Below are 18,285 nucleotides of genomic sequence, written 5' to 3'. Positions count from 1 at the left end.
AGTTTTTTAAAAAAGTTTTGTCAATCACTTAACTTATACAAAGTTAATTCTCTTTCTTTTTTTAAGTATTACAATTATCCAATAAAGCTAGGTAGAAATTCTTCAGAATACAACATACCCGGACAGCTTGTTCCTTTTTAATGCCTTCTACAATATCAATAGGTTCTTTAACTATGGCCTCAGGAGTCTCAGCAGCAACATCTTCAATGTTGACACCACCTTGAGAACTTCCTATTAATACAGGACCCTAGCAAGAGGGGAAACAGCCAAAACATCTAGATTTTATTTTTGGACCCATCAATAAAATTTTAAAGCCTATTTATGCACACTATCAGATTTATGTATCTATCACTCCCCACTCCTATCTTTAAATTTCCTTGAGAATTTATCCTTACATCTCCTGCACAGTACCCCTTTATAAATGTTCAACTGAAATAATGGAAAAGAAGCGAAAAAGTAGAGGAAGACAAGAGCTCACCTGTGAGACAAAAAGATTAAAAATATACACAAAACTTATACCAAATTAAGTTAATATAAATATGTACATATAAAATATAACCTACAAATTTTTCCTAAGAACTGAAGGACAACTATTGTTTAAAGGACATTTTTAAAAATCATTTAAAAAGATACTGATATTTTTAAAAAGTCTAATAAATAAAAGTCAATTTTGTAAGCTCTAGCCCTACTGCAAGTCAGTAAAAATTACTTGAAACAATAGTTATGACTATGATCATGAATGATATAAGATAAAAATAATAAATAATTAACTTTTAAGTCTCTTAAAATCAATCAAGAAAAAAACCTTAAAGCAAAATAATCTAATAGATTTGTTAATTTATGCACAAAACTGGAAACATGCAAAAACAAGGAAATGGTAAAACTATATTACTGAAGATTATTTAAGGTATAGGAAAATGATCTCAGTAGTGTTATACAGGAAAAAATGATATAAAACTCTAGATTCTATTCTCAACTGTGTGAGTTTTTTTTTTCCTAGTAGATTTACATTTTTAGAGGTTTTATGTAAATCTTTTTTATTTTTATTTTTTTTATTTTATTTTTTATTTTTAAAAATTTACATCCAAATTAGTTAGCATGTAGTGCAACAATGATTTCAGGAGTAGATTCCTTAGTGTCCCCTTACCCATTTAGCCCATCCCCCCCCACACACAACCCCTCCAGTAACCCTCAGTTTGTTCTCCATATTTATGAGTCTCTTCTGTTTTGTTCCCCTCCCTGTTTTTATATATTTGTTTCCCTTCCTTTATGTTCATCTGTTTTGTATCTGAAAAGTCCTCGTATGAGTGAAGTCATATGATTTTTGTCTTTCTCTAATTTCACTTAGCGTAATACCCTCCAGTTCCATCCATGCAGTTGCAAATGGCATGATTTCATTCTTTTTGATTGCCAAGTAATACTCCATTGTATATATATACCACATCTTCCTTATCCATTCATCCATCGAAGGACATTTGGGCTCTTTACAAACTTTGGCTATTGTTGATAGTGCTGCTATAAATGGGGGTGCATGTGTCCCTTCAAAACAGCACACCTGTATCCCATGGATAAATGCCTAGTAGTGCAATTGCTAGATCGTAGGGTAGTTCTATTTTTAGTTTTTTGAGGAACCTGCATACTGTTTTCCAAAACTATGTGAAGTTTTTTAACATAAAGTATGTTTAAATGTGCAACCACTCAGTAATCACACAAACTGCAAAAAAAGATGGGAAAACATTAAATGGTAAGACTTTTGTTACCCTATGTGTCACTATTCTCCCCCCTCAAATTTTTTTACAATGAACATAGTATTCTTAATCCAGGAGAAAAGAAAGCATGACTTTCATGGGGAAAAAAACAAAAGCAAAAGATTATTTTCACTTTTCTATCCCAGGAACTAGTGTGTTTCAGTAACAAACTCATTTCAAGATTTAAAGTAAAGGATTCATTCACATAAATGTATTCATTACTGTTTGGAGAACAAAACAGTCCTTCAAATCCTCAAAATAAGCAATAGCCAAAGGGGGGAAAAACCTACTACTTTTTATGGGAATTAACTGTTACTTAGGTGAAAAAAAATGATTTAAAAAATAGTACCAGCCTCCATGGAGAAAAACTGGGGGGCTGAGAAACAGGGGTGGGTGGAAGACTGATATTTCCTTGTACATCTTCGCACCCTTTAAATTTTACATTATGTGATTAGATTTCAATATGCATGTGTAATAAAGAATTTGGCTGGCCTTTATCCCCAATGTCTGAAAAGCACCTTTAAACCAGCCAGTACAACTTAGAATTTATGCTAATGAGGTGACTCATGGTAGGCCCAAGTTAATACAAAGGAGATGACTCAGGAAGGCAGAAGGCATGCAAAGGACAGAAAGGCAAACAATGTGATTTAGAGGTTTGGAGCTTTGAGCCACATGATATCAGCCCAACCTTCTGGAAGGAAAGGGGTCCTGGAGTTTAAGCTCAACAAAGTGGTCAGTGATTTAATCCACCATACCTATTTACTAAAGCACCCCCAAAAAACTGTGGACATCAGATTCACCAAGATGGTAGAACAGGAAGCCCTAGACTCGTTCTCCCACAGAAACACTAACTTAATATTATATGATCTGAATTTTTTATTCCTTTTTAGGAGAGTAAATCTCTTTATGGGAATGTGCCAGAAACCAGTTAGGAAACTGTAGTACCTTAGGTTCAACTGCAATGAAACAGGTAAAAAAAAAAAAAAAAAAAAAAAAAGCCATTTCATTTCATCCAAGTCAGCCCCTCCCCTACATTGATTGACACAGCTTAAGATCAAGAGAAATAGCCCAATGCTGTGCTTCTCCCTTGGGAAGGAAAAGGGAAAGTCGAATATGCATCCAACATTCTTGCTTTTCAGGGGACTATTGAAGGAACTGATTTCTGTCTTACCTAACTTAGAAAACTGACAGGGAAAAGCATATTGTAATTGCCTGCGAGAGCTCAGCAGTTAGGGCACCACCACAGAACATATAACACTGAAGAAAGAAGCCAACATAGCTCTCACAAATTGGGGAAAAGCAGCCAGCTCATGGATTTTTTTTAATAACTCAAGGAACTAGAAAAAGAACAAACTAAACCCGAAGTTAGCAGAAAGAGAGAAATAATAAAGATTAGAGCAGAAATAAATAAAATAGAACAGAAATAACTAATAAAACTAAAATCTGGTTTGTTGAAGAGATCAACAAAATTTACAAACCCTTAGGTAAACTAAGAAAAGAAAAAACACAGTAACAAAAATTAGAAGTGAAAAAGAAGATATTACAAATGGATGCCACAGAAACAAAAAGGATAAGAGACTACTATGAATAATTACATGCCAACCAATTGGATAACCTAGAAGAAATGGATAAATTCCTAGACATATAAAATAGACCAAAAATGAGTACTGAAGAAAAAAAAAATCTGGATATATTACAAGGAGATTAAATGAGTAATTAAAAACTTCCCAACAAAGAAAAGCCCAGTACCAAATGACCTCACTAAAGAATTTCACCAAATATTTAAAGAACTAATAGCAATCCTTCTCAAACTTTTCCAAAAAATTAAAGAGGGAGGAACACTTCCAAACCCATTCAGCGAGGTCAGCATTGATACCAAAACCAGACAAAGATACCACAAGAAAACTACTAACCAACATCCCTGATGAATATTGATGCAAAAACTCTCAACAAAACACTAGTAACCGATTTCAGTAACACACTGACAGGATTATATATCATGAGCAAATGGGATTTATTCCTGGAAAGCAATGATGTTTCAACCTATAGAAATCAAAATAATTCACCACATTAACAGAATCAAGTTCAAAAACTACATGATCATCTCCACTGATGCAGAAAAATCATTTCAAAAACATCAACATCCTTTTATAAAAACACTCAACAAACTAGGAATACAAAGAATTACCTCAACATAATAAAGGCCATATATAAACAACCCACAACCAACATACTCAATGGCAAACAACTGAAAGCTGCCTTCTAAGATCAGGAGAAAGGCAAAGATGCTCATTCTTGTCACTTTATTCACTATGATATTTGGAAGTCCTGGCCAGAGCAATCAGGCAAGAAAAAGAAATAAAAGGTATCCAAACAGGGAAGGAAGAAGTAAAATTACCTCTGTTTACAATGTGGTCTTGGATATAGAAACTCTAAAGAACCTCCAAAAAACTGTTTAAGAACTAATAAATGAAATCAGCAAAGTCACAGGATACAAAATCAACATACAAATATATCTTGCATTTCTATACACTAACAATGAACAATCTGAAAAGGAAATTAAGAAAACGATCCCGGGGCTCCTAGGTGGCTCAGTTAGTTAGGCATCCAACTTCGGCCCAGGTCATGATCTCACAGTTTGTGAGTTCGAGCCCTGTGTCGGGCTCCGTGCTGACAGCTCAGGGCATGGAGCCTGCTTCAGATTCTGTGCCTCCCCCTCTCTCTGCCCCTCACATGCTCATGCTCTGTCTCTTAATAATAAATAAACGTTAGGGGCGCCTGGGTGGCGCAGTCGGCTAAGCGTCCAACTTCAGCCAGGTCATGATCTCGCGGTCCGGGAGTTCGAGCCCCGCGTCGGGCTCTGGGCTGATGGCTCAGAGCCTGGAGCCTGTTTCCGATTCTGTGTCTCCCTCTCTCTCTGCCCCTCCCCCGTTCATGCTCTGTCTCTCTCTGTCCCAAAAATAAATAAACGTTGAAAAAAAAAAATTTTAAAAAAAATAATAATAAATAAACGTTAAAAAAAATTTTTTTTTAAAGAAAATGATCCCATTTACAATAGCATCAAAAAGAATAAAATAGGATAAATTTAATCAGAAAGATAAAAGACTTGTACAAGGAAAACTGTATCACAGTGCTGAATGAAACTAAACAGGACACAATAAACAGAAAGACACTGACTGGAAGACTTAATATTATTAAAATGTCCAATACTACCCATGGCAATCTACAGATTAAATGCAATCCCTACTAGCACTTTCTCCCAATACGGTATTTTTCCATTGTCCCTTGTTTGAAAAAATAGAAAAAAAAAAAGAAAGAAACTTAAAATTCATATGAACTCTCTGAGGATCCTGAATAACCAAAATAATCTTGAAAAAGAAAAACAAAGCTGGAGCCTCATAATTCCCAGTTTCAAACACATAACAAAGCTATAGTAATCAAAACAGTATGGTTCTGGCATAAAGACAGACATATAAACCAATGAAACAGAAAACACAGAAATAAATCCTCATATATAGTCAAACGGTCTCTGACAAATGTGCCACAGCTACACAATGGGGAAAGGATAGTCTCTTCAACAATGGTGTTGGAGAAATTGAATATCCATGTGCAAATTAATGAAGATGATCCTTACTTTACACTATAAACAAAAATTAACTCAAAATGGATTAAAGACCAAAATGGAAGATCTAAAACAGCAAAACTCCTAGAAGAAAACAGGGGGAAGACTTCATGACATTAGATTTGGCAATAATTTCTTGGATAAGACATCAAATCACAAGCAATAAAAGCAGAAAGAGACAAACTGGACTAAATCAAACTCAAAACTTCAACACTGTAAAAGAAACAATCAAGAGAGTGAAAAAGCAACCTACAGAGCGGGAGAATATCTGCAATCCATATGCACGATAAGAGATTAATATTCAGGATATATAAAGAACCACAATTCAATAACTAAAACCCAAACAATCCAATTTAAAAATGTGCAAAGGACTTGAATAGACATTTCTTCAGAGAAGATGCAGATCTTCATCAGCTTATGGTAGCATAACAAAGTACAGTAAACTGGGTGATTTAAACAACAGGCATTTATTTCTCACAGTTCATGGTTCATACTCATACTAATCTCCTTATCAAATGGTTTTTCAGCCACATCCTTCATATTCTTTTCCAAATAGCTTTCTTAGTTTTTGGAGTTTAGGCAGGCTGAGAATTTTCCAAATCTTTAAATTCTGATATCTTTTTGCTTCGCTTAACAATCCCTTGTTCAATTTGTTTCTCTCTTCTCAAAGTTTACTGTAAGTAGTCAGAAGGAACCAAGCTGCTTCCTCAATACGATACTTAAAAATCTCCTCAGCTAAACATTCATCCCTCCCAAGTTCTACCTTCCACAAAACGCTAGAACATAAACACAATTCAGCCAAGTTCTTTGCCACATTGTGAGAAGGATCACCTTTTTTCCATCATTCATCATTTCAGTCTGAGACCTCAAAAGAATGATCTTTCCATATCTATATCTACCCATATTTCTACCAACATTCTATTCGTGACTATTTATATATTCTCTAAGAAGATGGAGGTTTTCTCTATAGCTCTTTTCTTTCTGAGTCCTCACCAGAATCACCTTCCAAAGTCCCTCCACAATAACCCCAGCTTTTTCTACCACATACCTCAAGACTCTTTCAGTTTCCATCCATTACCCAGTTCCAAAGCCACTTCAGCATTTTTATCTATTTGTTATAGCAGCATTCCACCTCATAGTCGCAACATGACCTCACATAAACCTAATTACCAAAGGCTCACTTCCATATATCATCACATTAGGGCTTAGGGCTTCAAAATATGAATTGGGGTGGGGGGGATAAACAGTCAGTTCATAACAATATACAAATGGCCAACAAGTATATGAAGGGGTGCTCATTATCAGTAATCATTAAAGAAATGCAAATCAAAACCATAGTGAGATATTACCTCACACCCGTTAGAATAACTTCTGTCAAAAAAAAAAAAAAGCATTTAGTGAGGATGTGGAAAAATTGAACTCCTGTGCCCTGTTGGTAGAAATGTACAATAGTAGAACCACTGTGAAAAACAGTATCAAGGTTCCTCAAAAAATTAAACACCATATTACTATATGATCCAGCAATCCCACTTTGAGGTATATATCCAATGGAACTGAAAATGGTATCTCAATAGACATCTGCATACCTACATTAACTGCAACATTATTCACAATAGTCAGGACGAAAAAACCTGAATGTCCATCAAGAGATGAAAAATAAAGAAAATAAGAAAAACTATATATATGCACATACAATGGAATACATTCAGCCTTTAAAAAAATAGAAATCGTGAGGCACCTGGGTGGCTCAGTCAGTTAAGTATCCTGACTCTTGATTTCAGCTCTGGTCATGATCTCAGCAGTTCATGGGACTGAGCCCCACATCAGGCTTGGCATTGACAGCATGAAGCCCACTTGGGATTCTCTCTCTCCTCTCTCTCTGCCCCTTCCCCACTCACACATGTACTCTTTTTTTTTTTTTAATTTTTTTTTTTTAATCTTTACTTATTTTTGAGAGAGAGACAGCATGTGAGCAGGGGAAGAGCAGAGAGAGAGGGAAATACAGAATCCGAAGCAGGATCCAGGCTCCGAGCTGTCAGCACAGAGCCTGACGTGAGGCTCGAACTCACAAACTGAGATCATGATCTGAGCCGAAGTCGGACACTCAACCGACTGAGCCACCCAGGTGCCCCACATGTGTACTCTTTCAAAATAAACTTGAAAAATATAAAAAATAAAAATAAATAAATAAAATTTTAAAAAGGAAATCCTGACACATGCTGCAACATGGATGAACCTTGAAGACATTACACTAAGTAAAATTAACAAGTCACAAAAAAGACAAATACTGCATGATTCCACTTACATGAGGTTTGACTATATCTACAACAGTCAAACTCTTAAAAACAGAAAGTAGATCTCTAGCCAGCTAGTGGGCATTAAGAGTAACCCAAGGAACCCAAAACTTAAGGCTGGTGTCTGAAGGGAACACAGGCATGTGGAGGACTATACCCTTAACCTGTGAGGTTTGGTCCAATTCTGGGTACTTGGTGTCAGAACTCACTACAACATATACAGCAGACAAATTTTTAATTAAAGAATTAACTGTGCCTTCTCAGCCTCAAGAAAAGTAGTAAGCTTAAGTAAAGAGAAATGTTTGAAATTATACTCTAATTTTTAGTTCTTCTATAAGCTTCAAATGAAAAGGTATTCTTCATATCCTCTCTAGCAAGGCTAGAGCTTTTACAAAGATCTAAAGTGGGAGGGGGGAGGCGACTCATTTATGAAGAGCTTGTTCAACTAATAGCAAACTAACAGCATGCTACTGAAGTAGAACATAGGTAAATTTAACTATAGATAACCCTAAAATGTAATTTTTTTTCAACAAAAGAGGTAGAAACCAACAAACATTTAAAATATTTGAACATTTTATTTTAGTTTTACTTTTCTTTAATATATACTGATAAGAGAAATAAAAAGCCACATAAAAGTCTGGGGGAAAAAAGATAATATTAAATCCTCATTAAAGTAATGATTAGGTCTCCAAGAGTTAGCTGTAAGTTGGGGGGCAGCGGGGGGAAGGCTAAAAAAAAAAAACCATATGAAATAACATAAAATAAAGTGAACAACCCTTCTCTGTACTAATTCCCAACCAATTAGAAAGAAACCCCCAAACTGTAGACAGCTGGTCAGAAGAAAGCTTACAAAAGTAAATATAAATCAGTTAAAATAATGACTATAGTTTTGCATTTGGTCGTGACTGCTGAATGAATGCTGTTTAAGTGATTTGGTTTTAACTTTTAAATTTTAGTAATAAATGTTCAGAATAATTAAATTCTAGCAAATAGCTGTAATTTCAAATAAATGAATAATGCTATTTTCTCCTTCTTAACCTAAATTCCTCTTCTCATTAGTACCACAAAAAAAAATTTGCCTTAAAATAGGTCTGAATTTTAAATAAGTCACTTAATAAAATAAAGACCTTTTTTAAAAACAATATAAGTATGCGAAATAAAATTTGGAATTCTTGTGGCACATTTTATATCTATTCCAAGGAAAGTAAAAACAACTTGACATAGTTAAATGTGCCATTCATTTACAGCAGATTCCAATATTTTACTAGAAAAATAAATGAAAATATTTTGCAAATGTGATTTGTTAAATTAGATTTGTCTCAGCCCAAAAGTACCCAACAGGCACTGGGTAAATGCTAAGAAATCTAATTTTTAACAAGTGCCAAAACAGAGGAGCTACTTAAATTGATTTTTTGGCATACCAAATCTGGTAAATATGATATATATCTGCCCAAGCTTCCTGATTTCACACATACTAAAGAAGACCAATAGAGCCTATGACTCACTCCTAAAAACAGATAAGGAACAAAATCAATATTTTATGATCAGTTGACTCCTATACACAGAATTTTAATTCAATCAAACATGCTCTTCTCTTTTCAGTTTAAATAGCTGATTTTTTGTTATTTAATAGAGATTCCCACAAGAGCTTGTCATAATCCAAAAAGTAACACCAGCCAACTCTTAACACTGGTCTAATATGACAGCATCAAAGAACATCTGACCAAATGGTTTTACTGGTACTATCAAATTTTTAATCTGAATTATTACAACTATGTAATATAAATGAAAACATCTTTCTGAATGAGACTCAAATAATTCTCTAAAAATTCAAGTTCTTAAAATGAATTCAAATTTGGTTCTTTTCCCCAATGCTATATCTTTAATAAAATATAGTCAGTGTATTATATTTAGATCTTTAATAACACATATTCAGTTTGCTATATTTACTCCAATCAAAATGAGGTACTCTGAATGTGCAACGTTATAGGACTCCTATCTCTATAACAAAAAGTAAAAACAAAATAACAAAATGAAAGATGTTGATATAAAACATCAATGGAAAAGAAAACGTAATGAAAATAACTGAATTTATAAAAGTGTAATTTTTATAAATGTGTAAAATATATTAGGTTATTGTCTAAAATAACTTACAAATCTAAATTCTACCATATAGAGAAACCTATAATGGTAAACATATTACTTACAAATAAAACAATGTCTTTTATCTTATATCCTGAGTGGGTTTTTACTACCATCTAGTGTTATACCTTAAGAAATACTTTCTTGTAAAAATTAAGTTATGAAAGACACTTTATAATATCACTCAAACATTACCAGAACATGTAATTAACTGTAAGGAAAAAAAATAACAGTATGGAAAATAGCTTTTTAAAAAGATGTTTTATATACAAAAACTAACTGCATTATTCTTAAAATTTTTGTTGTATTACTCATTGTGTGATTGTGTAATTTAATTTACATCAAATCCTTACTAGGACTTCCAAATACGTACTCAACTTGCCTGGAAAAACAAGGTATACAGCACAAAGATTCAGCCCATTTAGTGTAACTAATGTACTCAAAAAGCCAAATAATTAGAGTATAAAATGATTATCAATGCTCTCTCCATGGCAACGGGTCTATGAAAGGTCTTCTTCTTCCCCGGATGCCTTAAATGCTAGTATTTTAGGTTCCATAAAGAGAGGAAAGCAGAGCTAGGGTTATGCTCCCTAGAATCATATTGTTTGCTAGTGAATGTCACCCTTCAACTTGCCAAATACCAAATCAGCTAGTGAAATAAACCCCAAACTGTAAAAAAACACCAAAAGGTTGAAAAAGAAGATGAAGCCATGGAAACACATTCTTTTAATGGGTTCAGAAACTGTCTTTATTAGATTTTACTCTGCTAGAAATTATTTTCTCAGTCTAGGGAATCTGGAGATGAATCTGAGAGCATTTAAGTTGCTCTTAGCAAATTAACAATTTAGAAGTCCTGTGGATTCTATTTCAGCAAAGTTTTGCCTATAGCTTTTATCACCACAATATTATATATTAAATTTTATGGCATTAACCATGCTTTTTTTTAATGACACAAAAATAAAAATTGTGCTCATGACACATACAAATAGATTATGGATTATACCTTTTTTAATCCTTCCCATAGAAATAGCAATAATCAACTTTTGAAACTGAATGTAATAAAATCATCCTAAAGTATCATGTCTACAATTACTCACTTGAAATGACCTTTCCATTGTTATTGCAAAGTAGTATTCTCTCCGGGGATATCTTCGCTCACAAACCAACACTTGATTGCATATTCTGCCCTTTTCTCCCGTTTGCTTGGTAAACAACTTCTTCCCAATCATTTGTGAGGAAACAGCTTTTGCTTCTTCCGGACTGAAATAAGAAAAAGAACTCAAATTCTTTTCCCCTCCAACTGAGGAAAACAAAAGCACATGACAGCCAAAATTTTATCTCATTTAATATTTAAATTTCAGCATTTTCATCAGTTCAATAATAAGGGGCAATTTTTACAATATATCTTTTTCTTTAATAATGATTTTGCTTTAAAAAAACATGACTTACGAGAAAACTATCTTCACTCCTCCTTTGAGGCCACTCTCAAATGTTCCTTTTCCTCTACCACCAGCTAAAACCTGTGCCTTTATCACAACATCTTTTGAACCTAGAAGAAAAACACTTCTGTTAGATAAGCAGCACGTAACAGCATTCAAGACAGTATTTTGTTATTAAGCACACATATTAAGTGATATTATCAAATGTAGTAGTCTCATTTACCCACAGTGTCAAAAAATGAAGTATTCCACGTGTATAAATTTTCTAGATTAGAACATTAAAACATCCATCATCTAAAGATCCACAACTTAAACTAGCCACTCATATGACACCATTCCTTAAAGTACACTGAAAATAATTTTCCTTTTCTATAACACTTTAAGTATCCAGTGCTTTGGAAGATATTAAAAGTACAAAATTGAGACTCAAATGTCTTCCCAACGTTTCCTTCCCTTTCTATTCACATGTAAAATTGCTATTCTGTGAACATTTCAGTTAAAAATGCTACTTCGCGCAGAAATACACCATGACTTTAGGGGTGAGTGCCAATATTGATACCACACTGTTCCTCTAACAGAGAGACCTATTAATATACACATTCTTGAGCTATACTATTATGAGGAGTATTATCAGGAATTAAATTATATTTATCAAAAGATTCAGGGGTGTTATGTTTATAACATTAAAAAAATAAATAATCTTTTAAATAAATACTGTGAATTTTTCTTAACAGGTAGATTGATTTCTCTTCTATCTTCTTCTTTCTAAAGTGCTGAAGGAAATCAGCAAACCAGGTGTTTAGCCTAGGTACCACACTCATCATTCATGATCCAGAGCTATAGCTCTTGAAGGGGCAATCTCAGTCTCCCTGAGAATGAGGGAGAATTTCAGAACCTGCTCATTTTCCCTCTTACAGCATTTTGCCTATACTAGCAGTGAAACACTAGTATTACATTATGGCAAAATAAGCCTTGAGGTCAGGGTTAGGGACACTTTTATCCTTATTCCTTATAAGCCCAAAGCAGTCTCTGGGATATAACTACCAATCCATGCCCACACCATGCAGAATGAGAGGGGACTCCCACCTAATCAGATAAAGCAACCAAATCAAAGAGGTAACAAATTCGGTTTGTGATAAAACCAGTAAGAAATGACTTAAAGTTTACACTTAAACTATTACAAAAGAATATTTAGAAAATTAATGATGTAAATGAGTGTACATTTAGAAGCCAGAAGATGGCTCTTTGAGTCAGTCAAGGCAGTATTTAAAAGAACCCTCTTTCTCACACTCCATATCCATTCAGTCAGGAAATCATACTGATTCTATCTTCAAAATTTATCCAGAATCTTGACCACTCCTCATCACCTCATTTGGATCCTGGTCCCAGCCACCATTATATCTCACCTAGATTACCCTTGTCCCTGACAGAGCATTCTCAAAGCAGCAAAGTGAGCACATCACTCCTCTATTTAAAACCTTGCAATGTCCTTTTTACTCAGAGTAAAATTCACACTCCTTACAATGGCCTAAAGGCCCTATAGAATCTCCCAGTACTCTTCCTATAACCTCCTCATTGCTCACCCCACTCCAGCAACACTAGTCTCTGCTGTTTCCAGGCATGTTCCCGCCTACAGGACTTGGCTCTAATGCTCCTGCCACCTGGAATATTGGTCATCCAAGTACAAGAATCCCCTGTTTTTCAAAAGTTCGCATTACATCACTTTGCTTTTACAAAAGACCTACGTCAGTATGTTTTCACTAACCAAAAGAAATCCGAAAATGATTTTCACTTCTATAAGAACAATGTTCAGTGCTTGTTTTGCAGAGCCATCACAGAGGCAGCATGCACCCCAAACAGCAAGAGTGGCCCCACCAAGCTCCTTACCCAGGAACTAAATTCAGTTCAGCATCAAGCCACCATAGCTTTGAACTGTGTCTCTGAGCGTCTGTGCTTTATCTTGACTTATTTTGTGCATCTCTGTTAGCAAGATGTGTTCTGAGGTATCAGAAAAGCCTAGGAGGGGTCATCTGTTGGGTCTGGGAATGCTTGAAAACATTTCCATATAAATTGTTGGTAGTTGCTCTTTTGCTTTATGCCATTTTGGCTTACAAAATGTTTCACAAGAATGCTCTACCTTCAGATATAAGAAGATACCTATATCCACTTGAGAAAGGTCCTCATTCCCTTCAAGCTTTTTCTTCTTACATATCACTGTCCATGATGCTTACCCTGATCACTCTACTTAATACTACGATCTGCCTGTGACCAATCCCCCTTACCCTGCCCTTTTTTTCCCCATAGAATTCATCACCTTCAAACATAATACATAATTTTCTCATGTTTATCATTTATTGTTTTGCTCGCCCACTAGAATATAGACCAGAAGGGCAAAATCTGGGTTGTGGTTATTGATGTTCTCAAGCTCCTGGGAGGGTTCCTAGCATATATTTTCAGAATGTTGAATAAAAGAACATTTAAAGATGGAACAAATTTGGGGCGCCTGGGTGGCTCAGTCAGTTAAGCATCCAACTTCAGCTCAGGTTCATGATCTCACAGTTCATGAGTTCAAGCCCTGCATGGGGCTCTCGGTTGTCAGCACAGAGCCTGTTTCTGATCCTCTCTCTCTCTCTCTCTCTCTCTCTCTCTCTGCTCCTCCCCCAACTGTGCTCATACTCTCTCAAAAAAAAAAAACATCAAAAAAAAAAAATGGAACGAATTCATAAAAAATCTAGATTTTCCACTGCTCTTTAAAAAACTCAAAACTGGGGGCACCTTGGTGGCTCAGTCAGTTAAGCGACTGACTTTGGCTCAGGTCATGATCTCACAATTTTTGAGTTCAAGCCCCACATCAGGCTCTGTGCTGACAGCTCAGAGCCTAGAGCCTGCTTCAGATTCTGTGTCTCCCTCTCTCTCTGCCCCTCCCCTGCTCATGCTCTGTCTCTCATAAAATGAATACAACTTAAAAAATAAAAAAATAGGGGCGCCTGGGTGGCGCAGTCGGTTAAGCGTCCGACTTCAGCCAGGTCACGATCTCGCGGTCCGTGAGTTCGAGCCCCGCGTCAGGCTCTGGGCTGATGGTTCAGAGCCTGGAGCCTGTTTCCGATTCTGTGTCTCCCTCTCTCTCTGCCCCTCCCCCGTTCATGCTCTGTCTCTCTCTGTCCCAAAAATAAATAAATGTTGAAAAAAAAAATTTTTTTAAATAAATAAATAAATAAATAATTAAAAAATAAAAAACTGAGAACTGGAAATACTGGGCCCTGCAACTAAAGCTGATTAGAAGTGCCTTGTTTACACAGATAGACCCTTTTCTATCTGCCACAGTCCCCACCATTCCCAAGTGAAAACAATTTAATATTAGATAAAAAACTAGAGAAAACTTAAGAAATTTCCTTAAAACTAACAATAATTTTCCTACGGGAAGACAACAGGTAGCCTCAGGGACAAAGGCAAATTACAGAGTTCATGCCCAAACTAAAAGAAGCAGCTACGAGTCATTTTACCTTTTTCTGGTTACCTGCCAAGTCCTGGTTTTCTGGTACTTTAGAAATATTCATTTATATCCAAAGAGGATAAATGTAATCCCAACAGTGTAAATATCATGTAAAAATGGTCAAGAGTTAAACTGATGCTTTGCTGGGCTAAATTCAAATATTCACACATTAAACTGAGGATTTAAAATATTGACCTATTTGAGTAGTAAAGCTCTACTTTTTCAAAAATATTTTATGAGACAGAAGACTCTTCCCCCAAGTGCCAACTTCCTTTCTTCCTTGGGGAAAGAGCCTTCTGTCTTATAAAATTTATAAGAATGTAAATTCCTTAAGGGCAGAGATGATTCTTCAAAAGTTCCTTCTATAAAAGCCTTTCACAACAAAAGAAAAGCCAAAAAAAGTTAATGAATGCAGTTTCATCAATTATCAAGAGAAAGAGAAGGATTACAAGAGACATCTGAGGACAATTGATTGAAACAAGATTTTATTCAATTCCATTAATTCATTTAAAAATTACATCTATATACCAGTTACTGTGCTGGAATTGTAGACACAACAATGATCAAAAGGGACCTACCCTGCCCTTAGAGAGCTTACAGTCTTTATTAGATTTGGCCCTTTGCTCTAGTCAGACAAGAGCTTTTATGGATTCCAAGATTTATTTAAAATATATTCACTATCCCTGCTAGCTTCAGTTATTCACAAACGTTTTAAGCATTCTTCTATATAGTTATCCAATAAAACACTAGGAAGAAGAAAAAAGAAGGCAAAGCGCTATTGTCTGCCATTAGAAGTTTCCCTCCAGGCTGGCATTCATCAATTGGCAACCTTTGTACATGTTTATTCAACCAGACAGAAATTCCATCTTAATTATACTAGAATCCTAAACACTAGGACTAAGACATGGAGTGACTGAATAAATTAAAAAACAAGACTCATGCATGCTGCAAGAGACTCACTTTTAGATGGAAGGAAACAGAGTGAAAGTGAAAGGATGAAAAAAGATATTCCACACAAACAGAAACCAAAAGAAAGCCAGAGTAGCTATACTTATTTCAGACAAAATTAACTTCATAACAAAGACTATAATAAGAGACAAGAGTGTTAAATAATGATAGAGGCGTCAATCCAACAAGATGATATATCATTTGTAAATATTTATGCACCCAACATAGCAGCACCTAAATATATAAAGCAAATCTTAACAGACCAAAGGGGGAAAGAGACAGTAATAGAATAGTAGTAGGGGACTTTAACACTCACTTACATCAATGGATAGATCATCCAGACAGAAAATCAAAAAGCAAACATAGGCCTTAAATAACAAATTCAATCATGGTCTAAATATATATATAACATATATATACATATTTAAATATATATGAATATATATATTGAATGACATCCCATCCAAAATCAACAATATATATTTTTCTCAAGTGTACGTGGAACATACTCCAGGACACATGATATGATAAATCACAAAACAAGTCTTAATAATTTAAGAGGACTGAAATCATATCAAGCATCTTTTCCAAACACAGTGGTATGAAACTAGAAATCAATTAAAGAAAGAAACTGGAAAATTCACAAATACGTGGAGATTAAACAACATGCTACCAATGGGTCAAAGAAAAAAATCAAAAAAGAAATTAAAAAAATACATTGAGACAAACAAAATGGAAATACACCAAAATTTATGGGATGCAGAAAGAGCAGTTTGAATTCACAGTAATAAATGCCTATTTTAAGAAATAAGAAAAGTCTCAAACAAATTAACTATGCACCTCAAGGAACTAAGAAAGAACAAAGCCCAAAGTTAGTAGAAGGAAGGAAATAATGAGGTTAGAACAGAAATAAAGGAAAAACAATGGAAAAGATCAATGAAAATAAGAGCTGCTTCTTCAAAATGACAAACTTTCAGCTAGGCTCACCAAAAAAAGAAAAAAGAGTGGACTCAAATAAATAAAATCAGACAAAAAGATATTACAACTGATAACTCAGAAATGCAAAAGATAAGAGACTATTATGAGCAATTAATGAAAACGAACTGGACAACCAAGAAGAAATGAATTCCTAGAAACATACAACCTACCAAGACTAGATCATGAACAAACAGAAAATCTGAACAGATTACTGGTAAGGATATTGAATCAGTAATCAAAAACCTTCCAATAAATTAAAGTCTAGGACCAGATGGCTTTATTGGTGAATTCTACCAACATTAAAAAAAGAATACCAATCCTTCTCAAACTCTTTGAAAAAAAAAAAAAAATAGAAGAGAACATTTGCAGTTCACTTTACAGGGACAGAATTACCCTGATACCCAAACCAGACAAGGAAGCCAAAGGGAAAGAAAATTACAGGGTAATAACCCTGATCAACACACATGCAAACATCCTTAACAAAATATTAGGAAACTGCATGCAACAACACATTAAAAGAATCAATACCATAAAAAAAAAAATCATATACCAACATCAAATAGGATTTATTCCAGGAATCAAAGGCTACTTAAATATCCACAAATCAGTGAATGTGATATTAACAAAATGAAGGGTAAAAAATCATATGATCATCTCAAAAAATGCAGAAAAAGCGTATGGCAAAATTCAGCATCCAATTATGTAAAAAACTTCACAAAGCAGGTAGAGAAGGAACATATTTCAACCTAATAATGGCCATATATGATAAGCCCACAGTTAAGATCTTATTCAACAGTGAAAATTTGAAAGCTTTGGCCCTAAGATCAGCAAGACAAGGATGTCCACTCTTGCCACTTTAATTCAATATAGTTCTACCCACAGCAATTAGGCAAGAAAAAGAAATAAAAAGCATCCAAATTAAAAAGGAAGAAGTAAAACTCTCACTGTTTGCATTTAACATAGTGTTATATACAGCAAACCCTAAAGACTCCATCAAAAAACTATTAGAACTAGGGGCACCTGGGTGGCTCAGTTAAGCATAAGTTCAAGCCCTGTGGCCGGCTCTGTGCTGACAGCTCAGAGTCTAGAGCCTGCTTCAGATTCTGCCTCCCTCCCTCCCTCCCTCCCCCCCCCCCCCATCCCTCCCCAACTTGTGCTTTCTCCCTCTCAAAAATAAATAAACTTAAAAAAAAATTATTAGAATAAATGAATTCACTAATGCTGCAGGATATAAAATGAATACAAAAATTGATTACATTTATATACATTCATAACTATCAGAGAAATTTTTTAAAAATCCCATTTACAACTGCCTCAAAAAAAACAAAATACCTACGAATAAATTTAACCAACAAGGTAAAAGACCTGTTCACTGAACTATAAGGCACTGATTAAAGAAACTGAAGAAGGGGCGCCTGGGTGGCGCAGTCGGTTAAGCGTCCGACTTCAGCCAGGTCACGATCTCGCGGTCCGTGAGTTCGAGCCCCGCGTCAGGCTCTGGGCTGATGGCTCAGAGCCTGGAGCCTGTTTCCGATTCTGTGTCTCCCTCTCTCTCTGCCCCTCCCCTGTTCATGCTCTGTCTCTCTCTGTCCCAAAAATAAATAAACGTTGAAAAAAAAAT

The 18,285-nt window shown here is 35.0% G+C and overlaps 1 protein-coding gene across 1 annotated transcript in view; it reads right to left on the bottom strand.

Annotated features, from left to right (window-relative positions):
• Nucleotides 1-18,285, bottom strand: part of SUCLA2 (succinate-CoA ligase ADP-forming subunit beta) — a 44,934-nt gene that overhangs the window by 16,068 nt on the left and 10,581 nt on the right. Inside the window, exons 3-5 of the mRNA XM_043578780.1 lie at nucleotides 11,256-11,355; nucleotides 10,904-11,066; nucleotides 119-247 (exon numbers count right to left, since the gene is read on the bottom strand). Coding sequence (XP_043434715.1) covers nucleotides 119-247; nucleotides 10,904-11,066; nucleotides 11,256-11,355 — 392 coding nt within the window. The remainder of the gene's footprint in view (nucleotides 1-118; nucleotides 248-10,903; nucleotides 11,067-11,255; nucleotides 11,356-18,285) is intronic.

Source organism: Prionailurus bengalensis, chromosome A1, assembly GCF_016509475.1.
Source record: "Prionailurus bengalensis isolate Pbe53 chromosome A1, Fcat_Pben_1.1_paternal_pri, whole genome shotgun sequence".
Taxonomy (NCBI): domain Eukaryota; kingdom Metazoa; phylum Chordata; class Mammalia; order Carnivora; family Felidae; genus Prionailurus; species Prionailurus bengalensis.
Note: the sequence above shows the minus strand (reverse complement) of the source record. Positions and strands in the feature narration are given on the sequence as shown.